This window comes from Macaca nemestrina, chromosome 5 (assembly GCF_043159975.1).
Source record: "Macaca nemestrina isolate mMacNem1 chromosome 5, mMacNem.hap1, whole genome shotgun sequence".
Classification (NCBI taxonomy): Eukaryota; Metazoa; Chordata; class Mammalia; order Primates; family Cercopithecidae; genus Macaca; species Macaca nemestrina.
In genome coordinates, this window is record NC_092129.1 from 174,223,004 (window position 1) to 174,247,660 (window position 24,657).

Below are 24,657 nucleotides of genomic sequence, written 5' to 3' on the forward strand. Positions count from 1 at the left end.
CCAGGTATTAAACCTAGTACCCATTAGGTATTTTTCCTGATCCTTTCCCTCCTCCCACCTTCTACCCTCCAATAGGCCCCAGTGTATGTTGTTCCCCTTTATGTGTCCATGTGTTCTCATCATTTAGCTCCCACTTATAAGTGAGAAGATGTGGTATTTGGTTTTCTATTCCTGCATTAGTTTGCTAAGGATAATGACCTCCAACTCCATCCCTGTTTTTGCAAAGGACATGATCTTATTTTATTATGGCTACATAGTATTCCATGGTGTATATCTACCAAATTTTCTTTATGCAGTCTACCATAGATGGGCATTTAGGTTGATTCCACATCTTTGCTATTGTGAATAGTGCTTCAATGACCATATGCGTGGATGTGTCTTTATGGTAGAACAGTTTATATTCCTTTGGTTATGTTCCCCCTAAAGGGATTGCTGGGTCAAATAGTATTTCTGATTTTAGGTCTTTGAGAAATCGTCACACTGTCTTCTGCAATGGTTGAACTAATTTACACTTCTACCAACTGTGTGTAAGTATTCCTTTTTCTCCACAACTTCACCAGCACCTGTTATTTTTGATTTTTTAATAATAGCCATTCTGACTGGCGTGAGATGGTATCTCTCTGTGGTTTTGATTTGTATTTCTCTAATAATCAGTTATGTTGAGCTTTTTTTTCATATAATTGTTGACCGCATGATATTCTTTTTTGAGAAGTGTCTGTTCATGTCCTTTTCCCACTTTTTAACAGGGTTGTTTGTTTTATTCTTGTAAATTTGTTTAAGTTCCTTATCGATGCTGAATATTATTCCTTTGTTAGATGCATAGTCTGCAAAATTTTTCTCCCGTTCTGTAGGTTGTCTGCTTACTCTGCTGATAGTTTCTTTTGCTGTCCAGAAATTCTTTAGTTTAAGTGCATCTCATTTGTCAATTTTTGCTTTCGTTGTAATTGCTTTTGGTGTCTTTGTAATTAAATCTTTGCCCATGCCTGTGTTCAGAATGATATTGCCTAGGTTATCTTCCAGGGTTTTTGTAGTTTTGGGTTTTACATTTAAGTCTTTAATCCATCTTGAGTTGATTTTTGTATACAGTGTAAGAAAGGGATCCAGTTTCAATCTTTAGGAAGTCCTAAAGATTAAATAGGAAGTCCTTTCCCCTTTGCTTGTTTTTGTCAGGTTTGTCAAAGATCAGACAGTTTTAGGTGTGTGGCCTTATTTCTGGAGTTTCTATTCTGTTCAATTTGTTTAGGTGTCTGTTTTTGTACCAGTACCATGCTGTTTTGGTTACTGTAGTCCTATAATATAGTTTGAAGTTGTGTAGCATGCTGCCTCCAGCTTTGTACTTTTTGCTTAAGATTGCTTTGGCTATTTAGGCTCTTTTTTGGTAATGTATGAATTTAAAAATTTTTTTTCTAGTTCTGTGAAGAATGTCATTGGTAGTTTAATAGGAATAGCATTGAATTTATAAATTGCTTTGGGCAGTATGACCATTTTAAGGACATATTCTTCCTATTCATGAGCATGGAATGTTTTTCCATTTGTTTGTGTCATCTCTGATTTCTTTGAGTAGTGTTTTGTAGCCCTCGTTGTAGAGATCTTTCACTTCTCTGGTTAGCTGGTATTTCTAAGTATTTTATTTGCGTGCATGTGTGGCAATTGTGAGTGGGATTGCGTTCCTGATTCTGCTCTCAGTTTGACTGTTATTGGTATATAGGCATGCTAGTGGTTTTTGCACATTGATTTTGTATCCTGAGACTTTGCTGTAGTTGTTTTATTAGCTTAAGGAGCTTCTGGGCTGAGACCATGGGGTTTTCTAGTTATAGGATCATGTCATCTGTAAACAGGGATAGTTTGACTTCCTCTTTTCCTATTTTGATGCCCTTTATTTCTTTCTCTTGCCTGTTTGCTCTGGTCAGGACTTCCAATACTATGTTGAATAGGAGTGGTGAGAGAGGGCATCTTGGTCTCGTTCCAGTTTTCAAAGGGAATGCTTCCAGCTTTTGCCCTCGGTATGTTGGCTGTAGGTTAGTCATAGATGGCTCTTATTATTTTGAGGTATATTCCTTCAATACCTAGTTTATTGAGAGTTTTTAACATGAAGGGGTGTGGAATTTTACTAAAAGCCTTTTCTGCATCTATTGAGATAATTATATAGTTTTTGTCTTTAGTTCTGTTTATGTGATGAATCACATGTTTTGATTTGTGTATGCTGAACCAATCTTGCATCCCAGGTATAAAGCCTACTTGATTTTGTTGGATAAGATTTTTGATGTGCTGCTAGATTCAGTTTTCCAATATTTTGCTGAGGAGTTTTACATCTATGTTCATCAAGAATATTGGCCTGAAGGTTTTTCGTTATTGTGCTTCTGCTAGGTTTTAGTAGTGGGATGATGCTGGACTACAGAATAAGTTAGGGGAGGATTCTCTCTTCCTCATTTTTTTAAAAAAATACCTTCAGTAGGAATGGTACCAGCTATTCTTTGTACATCTGGTAGAACTCAGTTGTGAATCCATCTGGTCCTGGGCTTTTCTTTGTTGGTAGGCTATTTATAACTGATTGAATTTCAGAGCTTGTTATTGGTCTGGTCAGGGATTTAAATTCTTCCTGGTTCAGTCTTGGGAGTCCAGGAATTTATCTATTTCTTCTAGATTTTCTAGCTTATACGCATAGAGATGTTCATAACATTCTCTGATGGTTGTTTGTGTTTCGGTGGAGTCTGTGGTAATATCCTTCTTGTTTTGGATTGTGTTTATTTGGATTTTCTCTCTTTTATTCTTTATTAGTCTAGCTAGCATTCTAGCTATCTTATTGATGTTTTCAACCAGCTCCTGGATTCATTGATCTTTTGAATGGTTTCCTGTGTCTCAGTTTCCCTCAGTTCAGCTCTGATTTTGGTTATTTCTTGTCTTCTTTCCATTTTATTACTCTGTAATCCCCAAGCTGTTGTTCTCATCTGCATGGTCCAAGATGACTTGATGTCACTTTTATGTTTCAGGCACTTGCAGAAAAGAAAAAGGCCACATACAGGTAGTTAGATATGCCATTTCTGTTTCTATGCCTTTTGCCAGAGAGAGAGATAGATATACCATTTCTGTTTGTATGCCTTTTGCCACATGGAGCTGCCACAGAGGCTGGGAAATGAAGTCCTTAGCTGGTAACCAAGTTTCAAGGTGAAGTTGGAAGGTTTCTATTATTATTATTATTATTATTATTATTATTGTTATTATTATGTGAGATGGAGTCTTGCTCTGTAGCCCAGGCTGGAGTGCAGCGGTATGAGCTCGGCTCACTGCAACATCTGCCTCCTGAGTTCAAGTGATTCTCCTGCCTCAGCCTCCCAAGTAGCTGGGATTACAGGTGCCTGCCACCTCGCCTGGCTAATTTTTGTATTTTTAGTAGAGATGGAGTTTCTCCATGTTGGCCAGGCTGGTCTTGAACTCCTAACCTCAAGTCATCTGCCCGCCTTGGCCTCCCAAAATGCTAGGATTATAGGCATGAGCCACTGTGCCTGGCCGGTTTCTATTATTAAATAAGAGAATGTATATTGGGGTCAACTAGCAGGCCCTGCCCAACGTACATTTTATTATTATCCTCATCCTATAGATGAGGAAATCAAGGTTGTAACTTGGCTAAGGTAAAGCATACAATGTGTGCTATGATGAGAGATTTAAAGGAGGACTTGTTTGGTTCTGTGGTGTATGCATTTTACTCCTCTGTTGCATCTCTCTCTCTCTTTATTAGGGGTGATGTCACCTGATAAAAGGACAGGGCATTGTGTGGGAATGTCAGCATGACATCTAGTGTGGCTGCATGACGTAATCAGAAAGGAAATTCTAGAGCTTGGCCAGACATGCAAGGTCAGCAAATCCATAGACTGAGGGAGAAGATGCAGGAAAGAAGATGAATGCACAGGAACAGGAAGGGAGGGTTAGAGTCCCTTGGCATCCATTTGGCCTCTCAGTCAACTCTTGACTCCGAAGACGAACTTCTGGTATCGTCAGTCCTGGGGCAGGCACATTTTAGCTCTTTGGTTCCCTTGACAGAAATGGTCTTCTTATTGAGCTAGAGTATTTCCCAGCTAGATCCTGGAGGTAAAAATGTGTCCTTTAGCCCAAATGGAAGATGGAGCAGCCCTTCTTTACAAATTTATATTTAGCAGAGGTATTCAGATTTCTTCAGTAAGAATTCTTATTCCCTGGGGGCTGAAAAAGACTAGGAAACCTTTGTGAAAAATCTCAAATTTTTAAGTTTTTAGATTGATATTCAGGTCGGAAGTAGAGTACTACTTGATGACTTAGCTGTTTGAAACTCAATAAAATGAGGCATGGTGAATAATTACACTTATGATATATCAGGTGTTAGAGAGAGAGAGAAAAGTGAGGTTATAAGAAGGATGGCATCTGTGTCTTAGGATGTAAGTACATGTTACAGGCAAGCACTATCTAATAGAAAGTAAAGAGAGCCACATACATAATTTTAAATTTTCTCCGTTTAGGAAGCTGAGGCTGGAGGATCACTTAAAGCCAGGAGTTTGAGATCAACCTGGGCAACAAAGTGAGACCCCATCCCCCCCAAAAAAGAAGTTAGTCAGGGGTGGTGGCAGGCACCTGTAATTCCAGCTACTCGGTAGGATGAGGTGGGAGGATCACTTAAGCCCAGGAAGTCAGAGGCTGCAGTGAGCTATGATCATGTCACTGCACTTCAGCCTAACCTACAGAGCAAGACCCCGTCTCTAAAGTAAAAAATAAAGAAATACAATTTCTGAGAGCTACCATAACAAGATTTTTTCAAAACGCTCAATTAATTCTAATAATGTATTTTATTTAAACCAAGATCTCTAAAATATTATCATTTCAACTTATAACCAATGTAAAACAAATATTTTCCCTTTTTTGTATGAAACCTTTAAAACACAGTGTGAATCATTACACTGACAGCAACCCTCAATGTGAGTTAGCCCCATTTCAAGTGCTCTATAGGCATACTGTTATAGGTTTAGTCCCTGTGTCTTAGGAAAGACTAGGCATGAAGGTAGTTATTTTCACGAGTGATCATCAGTTTGGTTTGGGAAGATGGGAGGAGCCAAATTTGTAAGCCAAAAATAAAGCAGAGAGGAAGAAACCAAAGAGAAGGCACTTTGGATGAAAAATCCAGGAATGATTTATCATCCTTACAAATCCAGCCAGTTACTGACAGAGGCAGGAGTTACATTCTCTGTATTCTGGAATATAGCCAACTTAAAAAAATTATTTGATGCATTTTCACCTTTCCCTATTCCCTTTGAGGGGACTTCTGAAAAAATTCAATTGCAAATGATACATGCAATTTTATGGTCTGTGAACAAAGAAGAATATTTGAAATACGTGCGTGTAGAAACCACTAGATATCATAGAACAGTATTTCTTGTTAATACAATTTTTAAAAGGACATTTATATTAACTGGCAATGTGGTTACTTAGAGAAAATAGAGTAGTTACAAATTTTCCCCACAGTAATATTACAATTAGCACAAATTATCATCTGGTAAGTAAATATGAATACATTTCTTCCTTTAAGATGCTTTTTAAAGAAATGCATTGTATGTAATGGCAGAATTCCAACATGACTTTATTCAAATTCCCTCAAGGAAATGAAAAATTATTTGCCAAATAGCAATTTAAATTATGAAGGAAATGTCTAGGAGAGGGATTTTCTAGAACCAAATCTTTATAAAAAAGATTTCAAGTTTATGATGGATTGAGTCTCCTTGTATAGTAGAAAAGTAATTAAAGTAAGGACACACTGATCTTCAGGAATAGCCAAAGTAGGCAACTACCAATTGCTGTGATTTCGAGATCATTTGGAAGGCCTTCGTATATCCTCAAATCCCACCTGGAGACTCCAATGTTAAGGCATCCTTAGAAACTTATTCATCTAAACATTCTTCAGGGAAAATGACAATGTGCAGCAGAGCTGACACTATAAGTTGATATCAGCCTTGTTTTTTTTTTTTTTTTTTTGAGACAGAGTCTAGCTTCCTCTGTTGCCCAGGCTGGAGTGCAGTGGCACTATCTCAGCTCACTGCAGCCTCCACCCCACGAGTTCAAGCAATTCTCATGCTTCAGGCTCCCGAGTAGCTGGGACTACGGGTACACGTCACCACACCTGGCTAATTTTTGTATTTTCAGTAGAGATGGGGTTTCCCCATGTTGACCAGGCTGGTCTCAAACTCCTGGTGCCAGGCGGATTGCTTGGGACCAAGAGTAACAGACGTGAGCCACCATGCCCGGATAGTAATAGTCACTTTTGCAAGGTGCAAATGGAAAACAACAGAACAGAATTGAACTCTCAGTCCTTCCTTCTCACTGTGGCTGTATCCCCCGCCTGGCCTGCTCTGCCTTTGCTCCCCCACTTCTGATGAAAGTCTGCCAGGCTCTGCATCACACTTTTCTTTCAATTCCCACTGGCCTTGCACTTGTAAGCAGACAATTAGCAGAAACATTAAACACCCCATGCTGTACATTCCCAGACAAATTTGCATATATGTAATTTTTTAAAGTATGAATGCAAAGATTTATTAGAAGGATTTTTAAAAGTCATACAACTTTTTAACACTTATTTTAGGTTTGGGGGTACATGTGAACGTTTGTTACTTAGGTAAACACATGTCACAGGAGTTTGTTGTACAGATTATTTCATTACCCAGGTATTAATTCATCACCCAAGTATTAAGCCCAGTATCCAATAGTTACCTTTTCTGCTCCTCTCCCTCCTCCCATCCTCCACCCTCAAATAGACAGTGGTGTCTGTTGTTTTCTTCTTTGTGTTTGTAAGTTCTTATCATTTGGCTCCTACTCATACGTGAGATCATGCAGTATTTAATTTGCTACGGATAATAGCCTCCAGCTCCATCCATGGTCCCGCAAAAGACATGACATCATTCTTTTTTACGACTGCATAGTATTCCATGGTGTATATGAACCACATTTTCTTTATCCAATCTGTCACTGATGGGCATTTTGGTTGATTCCATGTCTTCACTATTGTGAATAGTGCTACCATGAACTTTTGCGTGCATGTATCTTTATGGTAGAATGATTTATATTCCTCTGTGTATATGCCGAATAATGGGATTGCTGGGTCAAATGGTAGTTCTGCCTTTAGCTCTGAGGAATTGCCATACTGTTTTCCGCAGGGGTTGAACTAATTTACCCACCCACCAACAGTGCATAAGTGTTCCCTTTTCTCTGCAACCCCACCAGCATCTGCTATTTATTTATTTATTTTTTGACTTTTTAGTAACAGCCTTTCTGACTGGTGTGGGATGGTATCTCATTGTGATTTGCATTTCTCTAATGATCAGTGATATTGAGGGTTTTTTCCTGTGCCTATTGGCTGCATGAACGCCTTCTTTTCAGAAGTGTCTGTTCGTGTCCTTTGCTGGGCTGCACGTCTTCTGCTCCATCTTGCCCAGAACCAGTGTTTGTTGTGTGCACACTGCTTCCCTGACTGCACTGTCTCAGCTCATCCTCAGTGCTCACTGCCCCTCACATCCTGCCTGAAGATGATTTGCTAGATGATAACAGCATATCCGGAATTATCATAGTTGAAAAGAGGTGCGTAGAGAAGCCATAACTGCTTAGAACTTCACAAAGAGAGTTGGTTTTTTGTTCCTAACCCGGGTGGGGAGAAAGGGCACCTTTACTATTCCAAATGTATAATATGGTGATACTAAAAATAGAGTTAATACCTGAGTTCTCTTTTTTATTTTTTATATCTATTTTTTTTATAGAAACAGAGTCTCACGACGTTGCCTAGGCTGGCCTCTAACTCCTGGTCTAAATTCTAAATGGCAATAAAATGTAATGTGGGACAGATGTGAGAAGGGGCTATAGGAAGATTCCAGATAGGAAGAAAAAGAAATAATTATAGACGTGAATAGTGGAACAGGTAAACTCATGGTAAGTTTTTTGTTTGTTTGTTTTTGTTTTTGAGACGGAGTCTTACTCTTGTCGCACAGGGTAGAGTGCAGTGACACAATCTCGGCTCACTGCAACCTCTGCCTCCTGGGTTCAAGCGATTCTCCTGCCTCAGCAGCCTAAGTAGCTGGGATTACAGGAACCCACCACCACACCTCACTAAGTTTTGTATTTTTAGTAGAGACGGGGTTTCACCACGTTGGCCAGGTTGATCTCGAACTCCTCACCTCAGGTGATCCACCCGCCTCAGCCTCCCAAAGTGCTCGGATTACAGGCATGAGCCACCGTGCCCAGCCTTATGGTGAATTTTAAAAATTGCACTTGGGAAGTTTTTCCCTTTTAATTTTTAACTTTTGTTGAGGTTATTTCAAAACTAAGTGGAAAAGAAACGAATGTGATTAATTGTGTACATTATTGCTTAAGCCTGGCATAGCTATACTTACTAAAAAAAGCAGAATTGACAATATCAAGGAATACAACCCTGCTTTTCCCTCTTTTCTCCTGGGAGTTGTGCATTGCAGTTGTTTCTGTACTCTTTTGCTGGACATCACTCGGTGGCATCTTCCAAGGATGCAGACTGGCTGCTATGTGCCACTTAGAGCTCCTTGGTGGTAACAACAGAAACCATCTCTTACTAATTCAAGCAGAATGATTTCATGAGCTCTGAGATTCAATAGTGGAAATGGGCAAAACCCAAGATGCCTACAGGTACAGGAAGTTGGAAACACAGTAACTGTTCCATAGCAGGAGCAGTCTGATTTTGAAACAGCTCTTACCACTGTGATGAGTAAATGCCAAGTGTTCTTTCCATCCTTGCTTCACTTATCCAAAATTCTAAGTCTTAGGGGCAGAACATTTGACTCGCCATGCGTAGGCCACTTGCTTGCCTCCTGGCTCTATCACAGGGTAGGAGAAGTAGGTTCTGTCAAGCCCTCCTTGGCTTCTGTAGTTGGAGAGAGGAATCTGGAGTTACTAGGATACCGAGCCTGTACACAATGAAACTAGGAAATTGTAATGCCATTAGGGAGGGGAAATGGATGCAAGACAACAATGACAAATAAGCCAAACAAAAATCTGATAAATGTTCCTATGGTTTATATGGCTTGGATTATTTACTGGCTGCCTCCTATTGCTAATAATGTCAGTACAACATCATTGAAAACAGAAGTGGTATATGCATGATGAGTGGGACATAATTTATTCAACGTTTTGATCAGAAGTTAGATATATAAAACATCAAAAATGCTTGATGTGTCTCTCCATTTCTTCCTCCTCATTCGTTGAAAAGTATGTTTACTGAACATTTCCTATTTTTCAGGCACTATGCCAGGTATGAGAAATATAAAAATAAACAGAAAAGACATAAAGGATTTCTATGTTTATGAAATATACTGTGTAAGCAGAGTTACAATGAAGGTAACTGCAGGCATACTTTAGAGATATTGCAGAGCTAGTCTAGACCACCACCATAACATGAATATCACAAAACAGTGACACACGTAAATGTATTGGTTTCCCAGTGTGTATAAAACTTACGTTTACACTCCACTGTAGTCTATAAAGTGTGCAGTAGCATTATGTTCAAAAATATGTATGTGCCCTAATTTAAAAAATACTTTGCTGCTAAAAATTGCAACAATCCTCTGAGCCTTCAGTGAGTCATAATCTTTGCTAGTGGGGTGTGTTGTCTAGATGTTGATGGCTGCTGACTGGTCAGTGGTGGTTGCTGAAGTTGGGGTGGCTGTGGAAATTTCTTAAAATAATACAACAATGAAGTTTGCCACAGCAATTGACTCTTCCTTTCACAAAAGATTTCTCTGTAGCATGTGATGCTGTTGGATAGCCTTTCACTCACATTAGAACTTTCAAAATTGGAGTCAGTCCTCTCAAACTCTATAGCTGCTTTGTCAACTAAGTTTATGTAATATTCTAAATCCTTTGCCATCATTTCAAACAATGTTCACAGCATCTTCACTGGGAGAAGACTCCATCTTAAAAAACCACTTTCTTTGCTCATTCATAGAAAGCAACTTCTTATCCATTCAGGTTTTATCAGGAGATTGCAGCGTTTCTGTCTATTTCAGCCTCTACTTCTAACTCTAGTTCTCTTGATATTTCTACCACATCTGCGGTTAATTCTTCCACGGAAGTCTCGAACCCCTCAAAGTTACCCATGGGGGTCAGAATCAATTTCTTCCAAACTCCTGTTAATGTTGATATTTTGACCTCCTCCCATGAATCACAAATGTTCTTAATGACAACTATAATTGTGAATCCTTTCTAGAAGGTTTTTAATTTCCTTTGCCTAGATCCAACAGAGGAATTTCTACCTATGGGATCCGTACCTTTATGAAATGTATTTCTGAAATAATAAGATTTGAAAGTCAAAACTACTCCTTGATCCATGGACTGCAGAATGGATGTTGTGTTAGCAAGCATGAAAACAACATTCATCTCCTTGTGCTTCTCCATCAGGAGCTCTTGGGGACCAGGTGCACTGTCAATGAGAAGTAATATTTTGAAAAAAATCTCTTTTTCTGAGCAGTGGTCTCAACGGTGTGCTTAATATATTCAGTAAAACAAGTTGTTAACAGATGTGCTGTCATCCAGGCTTTCTTGTTCCACTTATGGAGCACAGGCAGATGTAGTATAATTCCTAAGGGCCCTAAGATTTTCAGAATGGTACATAGTATTGGCTTCAGCTTAAAGTGATCAGCTGCATTAGCCCCTAAGAAGTGAGTCCAACTGTTCTTTGAAGCTTTGAAGACAGGCACTGACTTCTCTCTAGCTGTGAAAGTTCTCGATGGCATTTTCTTCCAACAGAAGGTGATTTCATCTGCATGGAAAATCTATTCTTTCACACAGCCACCTTCATCAATAATCTTAGCTAGATCTTCTGGATAACTTGCTGCAGCTTCTGCATCAGCACTTACTATTTCACCTTGCCCTTTTCTGTTATGGAAATGGCTTCTTTCTTGAAACCTCACCAGCCAACCTCTGCTAGCTTCATTTTTTTTCTTCTGCAGTTTTCTCACCTCTCCCAGCCTTCACAGAATTGAAGAAAGCTAGGGTCTTGCTCTGGATTAGGCTTTGGTTTAAGGGAATATTGTGGCTGATTCCATCTTCTATCCACACCACTAGAACTTTCTCCATATTAGCAAGGCTCTTTTGCTTTCTTATAATTCATGTGCTCACTGGAGTAGCACTTTTAATTTCTGTAAAGAGCTTTTCCTTTGCATTTGCAATGAGGAGGTTGGGTAGGTACAAGAAGTCTAGCTTTCCATCTGTCTCACCTTTCGACATGCCTTCCTCACTAAGTTTAATCATTTCTAGCTTTTGAATAAAGTGACAGATGTATGACTCTTTTATTCACTTGAACACGTAGAGGCCACTGTAGGGTTATTCATTGGTTTAGTTTCTATATTGTGTTTCAGGGAATAGGGGGCCTGAGTAGAGGGAGAAAGATAGGGGATAAAGAGAATAGCTGGTCAGTGGAGCAGTCAGAACACACACATTTATCTATTAAGCTTGCTGCCTTATATGGGCATGGTTTATGGTGCCACAAAACAGTTATAACAGTAATGTCAACTATCACTGATCACAGATCACTGTAACAGACAACGTAATGAAAAAGTTTGAAATATTGAGAGAATTACCAAAAGGTGACACAGAGACATGAAGTGAGCACATACTGTTGGAACAATGGCATTGATAGAGTTGCTTCATGCACGTTGCCAAAAGCCTTCAATTTGTGAAAAACACGTTATCTGCAAAGCACAATAAAGTGAAGAGCAATCAAACAAGATGTTCCTGTGTTTAGATTACAGTTGATCAGGCTGAGCGCGGTGGCTCACGCCTGTAATCCCAACGCTTTGGGAGGCCAAGGTGGTTGGATCACCTGAGGTCAGGAGTTTGAGACCAGTCTGGCCAACATGACGAAACCCCATCTCTACTAAAAATACAAAAATTAGCCAGGCGTGGTGGTGCATGCCTGAAATCCCAGCTACTCGGTAGGCTGAGGCAGGACAATTGCTTGAACCCGGGAGGCAGACATTGCAGTGAGCTGAGATTGCGCCACTCTACTCCAGCCTGGGCGACAGAGAGAGACTCCATCTCAAAAAAAAAAAAAAAAAAAAAAAATTACAGTTGATCAAGATTCATCTGGCACTCTCAAACACATAATATGTGCTCATATACAATTTTGACATCTATTTTATAAATACCTTTTCTTTCATTCAATGAATAAAAGAATGAATTTGTAGATATATGGCCAAAACAAAAGCGTGTGTGTGTGTGTGTGTGTGTGTGTGTGTGTGTGTGTGTATAGACATACCATAATAGTATAATTGGGATTCCAGTTCAGTTAAGTTAAGCCATGTTCAGTTTAGGACTGAGCACATCTGAGGATTTGTGGATTAAAGGGGCCTAAAATGAACACAGGCTTGCAATGAAAAATCTGAGACAGAAATTTAGGTTTTCTGATACATCAATGATGTGGTCAATATCTTAGCACTTGGACCCCAAAAATGCTGTCTTTTTTAAACTTAGTTCCCTTTAAATATTGGGTGAAATTAAAAAGAAATACTTTTTGGCAATTAGAATAAGAAGCTGTACTATATTAATGAAATTTCATATTAAATTCAACTTCACTAAGCTGTTTTTGTCACCATTCGACTAGTTCATTTGTTGCATTTTTCATTTGAAGAAAGACTAAGATGCCTCCTGGGAAGAGACTAATTCTAAGGAAAGAGACAGTCAGGCACACAAGCTTGATCTCATGCCAATATCTCAGGGCCAGAGAGGAAAGGTAATTTTGATTACAGTACAATGTTTGCCAATTGTATTGTCCTGTGGTCTAATCCTCAGGCAGTTATTCTGGGGAGTTAGTGGGAGGGGCTTGAAGTAAAAACTGAGATCTCCATCAGTTGTAGGGGGCCTCTGTGTAACATGGAGGAGCAGCATGTGGTGGGTAGGAGCTGGGAGATGACATATACTGGACCCCTTCACTTAGCATTGCTGATAGAACATTGGATGGACAGAGGTGTGAGTGCAAGGTTTGATCAGAACCAGGAAGATACTGGAGAGAATGTGGCATGGCCTGCAATGGGCACCAGCAAGAATCAGTGTTAGAGGCGACAGTAGTCAATGGAGGTGACCCCAGCAGCAGCTCTGGCACTGACAGGAAGTGTTATCCATGTGGCTTTGTGAACTGGAGGTGCCACCAGTTGTTTCATGATGGATGTGGAGACGCTGGTGGTTTGTAGAGCATGGTGGTCAGCATAGGATCCTTGACAGCAGGCAGCAATGCTGAAGGCTGAGAGTAGGGAAGGAAAATGGCAGACATTCCAGAAATGTGGAGAGGAATGAGTTCTGAGCATATGTGATCTCAGGACTTAGATCCTTCTGGAAGAGATGAGAGGTAGTTAGAATAAAGGATAGGGATCCATAGTGGTTGTGCCTGAGGTAGAGAAATCCTGGGTTAGGGTAATAACTGTGACCCTAAATTTACCTTGAGACCACTATGGCCATTAGAAATACACATGTACAAAAATTTGTAATAGAAATAACATAAGCACTTGTGTTAAGTGCATAATTCAAATTGTCTGAGCAAATATGTGATGAGAATTGTTTTTCCCAGTAGTGCACATAGCCTAGATTATTTTAGAAGTGATATTGTATAAAACTGTTTGTTTTTTTCATTTATAGCTGTTTTTCCCTTAAGATGGAAAACAAGTGCTAAATAACATTTATAGACCATTTACAAAATAGTTTTTTTTTTGCTTTGAGACATTTAAACAATTATTAAGAAAAAGAAAATATATAGGAAAATCATTTTCTTTAGGTTTATTGAACTGACCTGGATTTGTGTCTTCAGAAACCATTGGGGTCCTAAGTGGTTTCAATCTCTTTCATTGATTTGGAAGGCTAAAAATAAATCCTCAGGAAAGCACCCTTTTTACTGAAATACAGAAATATTTTATATAGATATTAGATGTATAAAATATTTGGTCAGTTTATAAAAATAAATTTGTTTCCTTTCCTGTCTTTTTTTGGTTTAAACAACAACAACAACAACAAAAACAAACAAATGAAAAAATGGAACAGCAGAGTTCCAGGACAGTGCTTGTCCAGCTGGAGAAGGAGCATTTTAATCAAACATTTGAGTTTTGGAAATGTCAGCAGAATAAGAAAAAACTTATTTATTTATTTATTTGTTTTTTCTCAGGGGAACTGCCTACCCCCAGGTAATCAGACAGATTTGCCCAGGAAATTAGCAGAATATCTGTTTGTGTTGTCCTTTTCTGTTTCTGTTAATGCTGAAATTGATGCCAGTGTTGACACTTAACTAACTCTTAAGCATAGTTAGTTTTACATTGTCGCTTCGAATCCATGTTAATGACACCTCCAATGTATGATTTTGCAAACAATGTTTTATAAAATCTGCCATAGGTCATTGAAGAAACAATCTTTGTAAGAATTATTTTAACTTCCAAAGACATTACTATTCCAGTTCATTGATGACAGATGGATTCATACATTTAAACCAGTGGGTTTATATGTCATTCAAATTTATATACCTTTAAAATAAAAATGTGAGCACAAGAATCTATATGATAGTAAAAAGGATGCTTGAGAATCTTAGACTCATAGAAACAGTAAAACTAGAGATGATATAGGTGATTTTTTTAGAGGTCCAATGACTTTCTTAATATAAACATAGCTATGTAGGGGAAAAAAAAACCTGGGAAAGACTTCAGTTTTCCAATATATTAGTGATGCAGTCAGTGTCTAAGCAGTTGGTCAGATTACCAAATTGTACCTACTTCTGCTTAAATATTACATAAAAATTTCAAAAGGACTTTTTTTTTTTTGCTACTAGAATATGAAGTTTCACTATATCAATTAATTTCCATATCAATTTCAAACTTCATTTGGTCACCATTTTAGCTGGAATTCAATAGTTCCATTTTTATTTTTATTTTATGTTTTTGAGACAGAGTCTTGCTCTGTCGCCCAGGCTGGAGTGCAGTGGCACTATCTCGGCTCACTACAAGCTCCACTTCTCAGGTTCAAGTCATTCTCCTGTCTCAGCCTCCCGGGTAGCTGGGACTACAGGCATGCACCATGATGCCCAGCTAATTTTTGTATTTTTAGTAGAGATGGAGTTTTGCCATGTTGGCCAGGCTGGTCTTGAACTCCTGACATCAGTTAATACACCCTCCTCGGCCTCCCAAAGTGAGTAGTTGCAATTTTAGTAAAACAAAAATTTTACTGGAAAAATTTCTCATGACTTTAGTATTTTATGCTTTCGGCATATGTTTTCTATGCTTAGTATTTTATGCTTTTAGCATAATTTAGATTAGTCTTTAATCTCCAAATAATTTCATTTAGAGTTTCTTTTGGACACTTTTTGTTTGCTGTCAAAAACAATTTAGTAGGAAATAAGCTTTCTTGGACCTTCAGCAAGTTGCTTTAAAAATTTAAATCAAGTTAAAAAAATTAACAAGAAAATAAGCTTTCCATAGCTTTTATCAGAATAATTGACCAAAAACCCAATATAAAAAGAAAAAAAGAAACACGGGAAGTCCTGAATCCTTTGCTTCATGAGATAGATTTTGTCTATAAATTACAAGATTTTTAAGAAAAAAGATTATTTTGATTAAACTAAACCCAAAAGCCCATTATATTGATTGTTTCATATCGAAGTGTGTTTCAGTGTGCTGAAAGACACTATTACCGGAATGAGCCCTTAAATGCGATACATACATATAAGTAATCTTAGATCCACGAGGAGCATGAATTGTTAAATGAATGAAGGCAAAATTGAAAAGATTGGAAGGGTGATTGATGTCTAAAATCAGGTACTTCATAATCTGAAAGGCAACTTTCCAAACTCTACTCATTAACTTATTTACATGTAAGCTAATGTTGTCAAGCTTCAAACTCGCAGGAAAGAAACCCTACTTTGATATGACTTTTGAGGAACTTTTAAATATGAGAAAAAACAATATACTTATATTTAACCTTTGAATTACCACAATTACTTACGTACTGGTAGCATCTTCCTGTTTAGAAGTTAAGGACGTGCTTCAGCTCCTTGAGGATTCTAGGTCCAGTGAGTGCATGATGCATGAATGCCTTGGGGGTACCATGGGATAAAGTCCAGCAGCAGTTAGGCACTCCACAGCACTCTGGTGGTTTGCAAGTTAAAGTGCTTCATAATTTACCATGAGGGAGGGCCTTGGGGAAGAAAGAATATGGATCAATTGATTAGAATTTGTTAGCAAACTTCAACTGTTATCCTATTCAGATTTTCAAATCACTGATATATCAAATACCCACAAGATTTGGGAAGGAAGTAAAAACAAAAAGTTTAGAAAGTTAATTTGTCTGACATGGTACCAGTTCTTGAATATTCTGTTAGCAACTGACCAATTTTCACATATTAGCCTTTCTATAAAGAAGAAGAAGAAGGCCAGTTACAGTGGCGCATACCTGTAATCCCAGCACCTTGGGAGGCTGAGGTGAGAGGATCACTTGAGTCCAGGAGTTTGAGACAAGCCTGGGCAACATGGCAAGATTTCCCCCTCTATGAAGAATAAAAAATTTAGCTGGGCATGTTGGTGCATGACTGTAGTCCCAGCTACTTAGGTGGCTGAGGTGAAGGGATCCCTTGAGCCCAGGAGTGTGAGGCTCAAGGATGTAGTGAGCTATGATGGTGGCACTGCATTCAAACCTGGGTGACAGAATGTGACTCTGTCTCAAAAATTAAAAAAAGGAAAGAAAAATGGTATAGATTTTTCTTCTATCTCTGACTCTGTTTTTAATTATGTTGTTACTCATGTGCCTTTTAGTTTGGGTTTCTGAATAAGATTAATAATGTTGATCACCACCTATAGATTCCTATGAAAGTCTAATATTAATTAATTAATTATTGAGTGTTATCTGGAGCTTTGTAATAGGTTTTGATTTGTTACTTATCATTATATCTTCAAAGTGGCTATGGTTGGTATTTAGAAAAGTTAATGATTCTTTATGTATATGGTTGTTTACCAAGATATTATTCAAATAACATCTTCTCTGTCCTGAAAGATTTTAAGTCAAATCTCTTGTTTTCATGGCATGAAATCACTTTGTCGTTCTATGTGTATGCAACATAGGATTTTTTCAATAACTTTGGCACATATTTTCCTTATTTTTCCCCAGTTATGCTTTGGCCAAGATTTCTAGGAGAATGTTATATAATCAGATTCATGATGGATATCCAAGTCACAGTTCATATTTTGGTCATTCGTTTTTTATTTGTTTGGTTGTTTTGTGTTGGTGTGTTTGATATTTAATACAGTGAAGACTTAGTTTAAGATAACTGTTTTTTTGGTTGTTTTTTGGTTGTTGTTTTGTTTTGATATTTAAGAGTTAGTTATTTTAAACGAAGTCTTCATTGTACTAATTTTTTTGAGACTGGATAAAGAAAATGTGCATGTATACCATGGAATGCTGTGCAGCCACAAAAAGGAATGGGATCATGTCCTTTGCAGGGACAAGGATGAAACTGGAAGCCATGATTTTCGGCAAACTAACGCAGAAACAGATAACCAAACACTGCATGTTCTCACTCATAAGTGGGAGGTGAACAATGAGAACATATGGACACAGGGAGGGGAACATCACACACCAAGGCCTGTTGAGGGCGGGGTAAGGGAAGGGAGAGCATCAGGACAAACAGCTAATGCATGCGGGGCTTAAAACCTAGGTGATTGGTTGATAAGTGCAGCAAACCACTATGACACACACATATCTATGTGACAAACGTGCACATTCTGGACATGTATCCCGGAACTTAAAGTTTAAAAAAAAAAAGAGAGCTTTTTTGTTGTTGTTGTCGTTGCTTTGTTTTGATATTTAGTACATGAAGACTTAGTTTAGGATAACTATTTTTTTCATTAAGAAATATTCTTGTGTTTTTAGTTGCCTTTTATTTACAAAATAGTTTTGTAAATCAACTTTATAAAAATAGTATTTGGATTTTAGTATGGTACAGTGTGTTTAGATTTGACATTGTCCCTATTCCCTTATATTCTAGTGCAGTCCCCTGATTTCTAAACTTATGTTTTTGTATTTATGCAGACTTTCTGGCCCCATGGACATTTCAGCTGGAGATACTTGTATTGGATTTTCAAAGTGGGAAAAAATATGACGTTTTCCCAAATTTATTTATAAAGTTCATAGGAATCAAACTTAATTTTATTTTTCCAGGCTTTATGCCTTTAAAAAGAATGCTGTTCAGGAGAATGTCCTCTGTGGTAAAATTTTGGTGCATGGTTGTAATCATAAAATACGAATTGTTTAGTTATTTAGTTTATAGTATATTACAGAAAACACAGTTATCGGCGAGGAAAAGCTGAGCTGAAGCAGGTGGATTTACAGGAAAAGAACAAGAATGGGGCCAACACAAAACAAAACAAAAAAACTCCTGAGAAACACACAAATGCATTAGGGTTTTCTTCCTCTCTAGCTAATGTAGCTGATTTGAAAGGAAGTGATTGCTTCGTTGAGTCAAGACACTTCGATGATTGTTACTAACCTTCCTCTGGTGGGCAATTTCATTGTCACTCTTATAGCCCCCAAGGAACTGCATGGGTGCACACTAGAGGGTTTCCTGACCAAAGTTCATGTACAGTGTAATTTAAGTAAAAGCTCTGATTATGTTCTGTGCTGCTCTGAGTTAAATGATAGGAAAACCTGATATGTGTGGAAGGGCAGAAGGCAAGTGTGTGTGTTTTCCTCTCCTAGTTCAATAAAAGATAGCACGAGAAATGAATTAACTAATGCAATTCTAGAGACTAAGCAGCTAATACTAGGAAGTTGGAAGCAAAAATAGAGTATCAAGAATATTGAGAAGACCAATTTACTGATTTATTCGTTTATATATCACATCTGTTTGCTTCAATGTAGAACCATACTTCAACATATATATGTGTATACACACACACATGGGATTGGCATATATTCATCTGAGTATTACAAGGAGTTAAATATCAGCCATATTAAAATCTATCGTTTTGGTATTGCTAAATGCCCTACTTTGAATTTCTCAGTGGGTCTGTTAATTTTCCTGTGAGATGATTTTAGATATATCCAAAAGCATACTCTGAATGATTAGGACACTTTAGGAATTGATTCTATTAGCTATCTACCTTCTGGTAATATACACCATATCCTTAAAACCATCCTACTTCATTAAATCCTGACTCCACCCAATGAAAGGCCGCAAAAGGAGCTACTGTTATGATGGAGTCCATTGTTTCTAAATTTATAACAGGTTCCGTGGGTTTACTCTTCTAAATTCTACCTGCTGTGTTTAAATTATTGGTTTATTAAGACAAGGAATAGCAATAGAAAGAAACAATCATTTTAATATTTGAGAGTGTGTTTTTATTTGATTCATAGGCTGACTTATGTTATGCAAGCAATTAGAAGGATAGCTTATTAAAATAATAATAAATACATTATAGCTTTACTTTCTCAATTGTCTTGAAAGCATAGTGGCTTAATCCTAAGTGGCACCCTTTGTTTGACACAAAGGTGGAAGCAAGAGATGCAGCTCCCACCCCTTCCTGGGGGTCTGACCATCCTTACCTGGCACTTTTTTCTCATCACTTTTCACTATCTAATAAACTATAAAATATACATATTTATTGTGCTTATTCTTCCACTCACAGAATGTAAGGTCTGTGAGGAGAGAGATTTTTGGGTATTTCATTTTACTGCTATAGTCCCATAATAAGCACTCAGTGAGTATTGGTTGAATGAATGAATGAATATGAAACATTGGAAGGTGACACTGTACAACAGTGCACTAGGAATTTCAGCAAAATCATTAGTTAACGCTGATTCTGGGGCTAGTGAAGAAGTTTGGGTTCCATTATTCACTTTATTAAACTGTAGCTTTAGGAGGTCAAGAAAAATTGAGGAACATCTACCAACAAATTGTACTTTCCATGACTTTATGACCTGGAGTCTTTTCTCCTTTGCCCAGATGTCAAAAATTTCTTTCCCCTGTATTTCTGACTGGCTAATTCCTAATCACCTTTCCAAAAACTTATTTCCAGTAGCCATTTCTCCAAGAAGTCTTCTTTGACACCCCCAATATGGGGTAGATGCTTCTCTGATATTCTCGATCAGAATTCCATTCTAAATCATACCAGATTGTATATGTTTAGCTTCCTTCTTCTTCCCGCTCTGAAGGCAGGGGTCATAGTTTTCCTGTTGTTGTTGTTGTTGTGTTTGTTTTTCAAATTCAGACAGTGCTCAGTTCCTAGAAGGCACTCAATTAAAAATAAAAGTGTGGGGGTAGGTGGTGATGATGGGGAGGAGAGATGGGATGGGGGAATAGAGAAAAAATATGAATAAAAGGTGATGAAAGGTTGTTTAATCAAGAGAGAACATCTAGGCAATGAAAGGATTAGGGTATTACAATAGGTTTCCAAGAGAAGTTTATTTAACTAAGGAATTCAGGTCATATTATAAGGCAGGTAATATTCTAGGCACTGAGGGTGCTCCAGTGAGCTAAGAGATAATGTCTTTGCATTCACAGAGGTTATATTTTAGTGGGGAAGACAGACAATAGTTGAGTATAAACTATATTTGTAAAACAATGCTTAACAGAATGTAAAATTAATATAAAATGCATTTAAATTATAAAAAGACATAAATTCTAGATATGTATTACAGTATAGAACTTGGGGATGTTTAAAGGATTTCAGAACTAAGAGTGTCAAAGCTGTCTCTTTGCTCAAGTGACCTCAGAATTCTTTCCTTGTAAAATGCTGTACATGGGATCCCAGAATGGGACACGCAAAATGAATCCCTCCAGTATTGGCACTTGTAACCTAACACATGTATGTCAACCCACATGAAACACAGAAGGAACAATCTGTGTAGACCTTAAGGGGCCCTGTTTCCAGTTGTGTGTGGAGGTATCGAGCTCTGAAGGGAAATGGTGGTCTGAAGGCTCCCAGGGTGCAGGCCCCATTCATGTGCAGCTGGACAAGACCCCAACATCTCCACTGACAACAGGGATGCAAATGGTTTGAGAACCTAAAAACTAAATACACTACTCCAGACTTTTGGTTAAACATGACTTAACTTTTTTCACCCTCCAAGGTTTTGATTATCTTGGTAATATTTGCTAGTCAGTTATAGAAGACAAATAATTTGAGTTTTGTATTGGATTGGAGAACCTTCCAGACTATGGGTACCAGTAGTTGATTGACAATATAAGGACTATGCTACCATCTTTGTGCTAATATAGGTGAATTATTTTACCAGCATATGGAAGGGCATAGAGTATCACAGTGCTTTGTGGTAGAGAGAGAAAAAAAAAACCAATTACAGTGAATGAGGAAGAATGGTGTTATTGCAGTACATAAGACTCTGATTACATACCACCAAGATTCCTATCAGCCTAGTAGTTGTTGACAGATAGAGTAACAGAAATGAAACTCATTTATTCTTTCCTTATTGAGACCTCAAGGTAAAGCAGATTTTCAGTTTTTGTACTTAACTGCATTGATAGAACAGAGACTGACACAAAAATGTGTCAGTCCAGAAATAGAAATTAAACCTAGGTTCACATCAAAATTTCATTTAGCCTTGGAAAAGGGGCTGCCATTTGGATTACTTTTGATCCTAAAACAAATATACTAAAGAATATCACAGTATACCTAATATGTATTAATCCTATTATGTATTAAACCTTCCCTGCAAACCATACTTTCAAAGTTGTTGTTTTCATTCTACAAGGCTTTATTTCTTTTGCAATGTTTGAGGCAACTTGAATTATCATTAGAGTAGCGTTCATTTTGCTAGCCACAGACATATACATTTCAGTCTGCAGGAAGTATGAGACTAGATTTGGAAAATTAATAGCAGACCCTTTCTTCTATTACAAAGTTATACCTCATGCTACAGTTTGATCATGAAGATAAGGACAGAGTAAGTGGGAGACGTGATGTGAGAAATTTTGGTTAGTGGTGTTGAGATTGTTGATGTGTGTGGGATAAATTTATGGCTAAGTCATTTGTATCTTCCCTTCATGTTACTGAAGTTGACATAAAAAAGATCTATAAGCAAGCCTCTCCCTTCCTTCCTTCCTTCCTTCCTTCCTTCCTTCCTTCCTTCCTTCCTTCCTTCCTTCCTTCCTTCCTTCCTTCCTTCCTTCCTTCTTTTCTCCCTCCCTCTCTCCCTTTCTTTCTCTCTCTCTTTCTTTTCACCTAACTAGCAACATGTACATTCTGCTGTAGTTTTTCATAATTAAGATAGTACTAAATGGCCTGTGGAATTCTGGACACAACATCATGATACACTTAGTGAAATATAAGTAAGCAAATATAATCATCAGTGAGTTCTACACATCATTATAATCCAACTACTTCCATTTCATGAGTATATCCCAATATAGTTTGGCTTAAGATTTTTATTATTATTCTAAAGTCTACATTTGATAATTTTCTCATTAACTTTTTAGCAACAGAAAGATAGCATGAACTTGTTTCTTGAATTACCTTTCTGACCTTTTGCAAGATGATAATTACAAAAAAGGGAGGCCTGGAAGACTTGTAAAAAAATTAAGCTTATAAAAGAGCTAAAATGGTCCTTCTTTGCTGGTGTCGATTTCAAAATTAACATTTTGGTTCATGTGCTTCTAATAATCACTGACCCTTACCTCGTGTACTTTCCACAGGAAATGAATACGGCAGAAATTACTTTGACCCACTGATGGATGAGGAAATAAACCCAAGGCAGTGTGCGATGGAGGTCAGCAGAGAAGGTGAGCTAGAATTAAGTATGTAATTTTTGTGTCAGAATACTCTTTTCCATTCATGAAAGTGAGGTGACAAAGATCACCCATGCAGTTCCATTTAGATTTTGCAGCTTACAATTTAAATGATAAGTTTTAACCACTAACAACATGATGGGCAGCGAAGGTAATTTTTCATCAAGGACAGTGGGCTGGTCAGATGGAAGAAACAGCGATGTGCTTTCATCTGATGCTACTGTGAGCAGTTTGATGCCATCATAAGGCCCATGTATGTGTCTGAGGAGCGTCATCACCTTCAAATGCATCTCTGCTTTTTGAATTTAAAATGAGCATTCTTCAACAAACTGCATCTAGCATGTGAGATTTCCATATCCTGTGATGATTGAAGTTCTTTCCTTGAATTCATGGTACCACCACCTCACTTTTGAGAATTATGAAAGGGAAGTGATATGATAGCAATTTCCTCTTCTATAATCTTGAATACTAGTTGTGGTTGTAAAATAATAATTCAAAATTGCTCCTTAAGTGCATAGTATTATACATATTTTATAGTTTACAAAATAGCGTTTTTATAAAGGTTATTGATGTGATATTGACAATGACAAATGTTACTTAGAATCAGCTGCAGTCTAGATCATATCCCACCAGTGGGTGCCAGTCATTGAGTCTGCACTTTTTCATAAAACACTAGGGTAAATTCTCACAAAAAGGACTCAAGCATAGTGCAAAGATTATTTTACAAAGTAGCTCTCGATAACCTATTTTTAAATGATGCAGCATCCACAGATATTATCTAAAGACCTATGTGCAAGATAAGACAAGGACTTACTCTCAGAGTCAGTTTTCACGGGTAGCTCAAAAGCCAGGGTGGATGTGAGGCTGGAAAAGTTCGACCTTCTATATACCCAAACACACTTGGGGAGAAAGAGACAATTCTAGTGATTTCTGGGGAGGGGTGTTGATTGAATTACCATTGAAGTCTGTTTAAATTTCTTAGGAATCACAATATATAGTTATATTTGGTGGAATGTTTGTAATGCGAGGACTCCCTAATTTGGGAAAGGTAACTTAATAAGTTGTGTTCAATGAATAAGGAATGGTTCTAACTACAGACAGGTAAGTTTTATAAAATATTGCTGGTCACCTTTTCCCTTCCCTAGTCAGTTACTATTGTCTGACTCCCGCAGCTAACATGGGGTCCCCCGTTTCAGAGCAGGAAGCTAGCTCTTTCTGTGTGTTTACCTGTAGCCAGATCCGTGCTGGTGTGTGCGGCGGGAGGTGGGGGCTGGCCCTCTTACCAGCTGCGGGTTCCACCTTTCTAATGAGCCTCCTTTCTAATGAACTCCTTCACAATTGTTTTTTATTTCCTCCACTTCCTTCTAATTGCCTTCCCACTTTTTCTTCTCTTCTGCTTTCATTTTTCCCTTCATTTCTTCCTCAGCATTTTTTTCCTCTTCTTTCTGAAGTTCCTTCTTCACTACAAGATACATTTTATGTATATTGGAAAGAGATTTTAGATTTTTTTGAGGCAGCGTCTCACTTCCTTTACCCAGGATGGAGTGCAGTGGCATGATCACGGCTTTCTGCTGCCTCAACTTCCTGGGCTCGGGTGATTGTCCCACTTCAGCCTCCTGAGTAGCTGGGCTACAGATGTGCACCACGACGCCCAGCTAATTTTGTTTTGTTTTTTTTTAATTGAGATGGAGTTTCATCATGTTGCCCAGGCTGATCTCAAACTCCTGGGCTCAAGCAATCCACCTATCTCGGCCTCTTGAAGTGCAGGGATTACGGGGGGTAAGCCACCATACCTGGCCTTTAGATTTCTTTTTCTCTCAAAATAGGTAAGGATTTATGTATCTTCATTTCATCTATCTAGGCTC

At 37.9% G+C, this 24,657-nt stretch overlaps 1 protein-coding gene and 1 long non-coding RNA gene across 2 annotated transcripts in view; both read left to right on the forward strand.

Moving 5' to 3' along the window:
- Positions 1 to 7,921, forward strand: part of LOC139363508 (uncharacterized) — a 9,043-nt gene extending 1,122 nt beyond the window's left edge. The window contains exons 2-3 of the long non-coding RNA XR_011624040.1: positions 461 to 527; positions 7,767 to 7,921. This is a non-coding gene — a long non-coding RNA (uncharacterized lncRNA). The remainder of the gene's footprint in view (positions 1 to 460; positions 528 to 7,766) is intronic.
- LOC105487432 (uncharacterized) overlaps positions 1 to 24,657 on the forward strand; it is a 143,614-nt gene that overhangs the window by 32,317 nt on the left and 86,640 nt on the right. Inside the window, exon 6 of the mRNA XM_071096134.1 lies at positions 22,700 to 22,786. Coding sequence (XP_070952235.1) covers positions 22,700 to 22,786 — 87 coding nt within the window. The remainder of the gene's footprint in view (positions 1 to 22,699; positions 22,787 to 24,657) is intronic.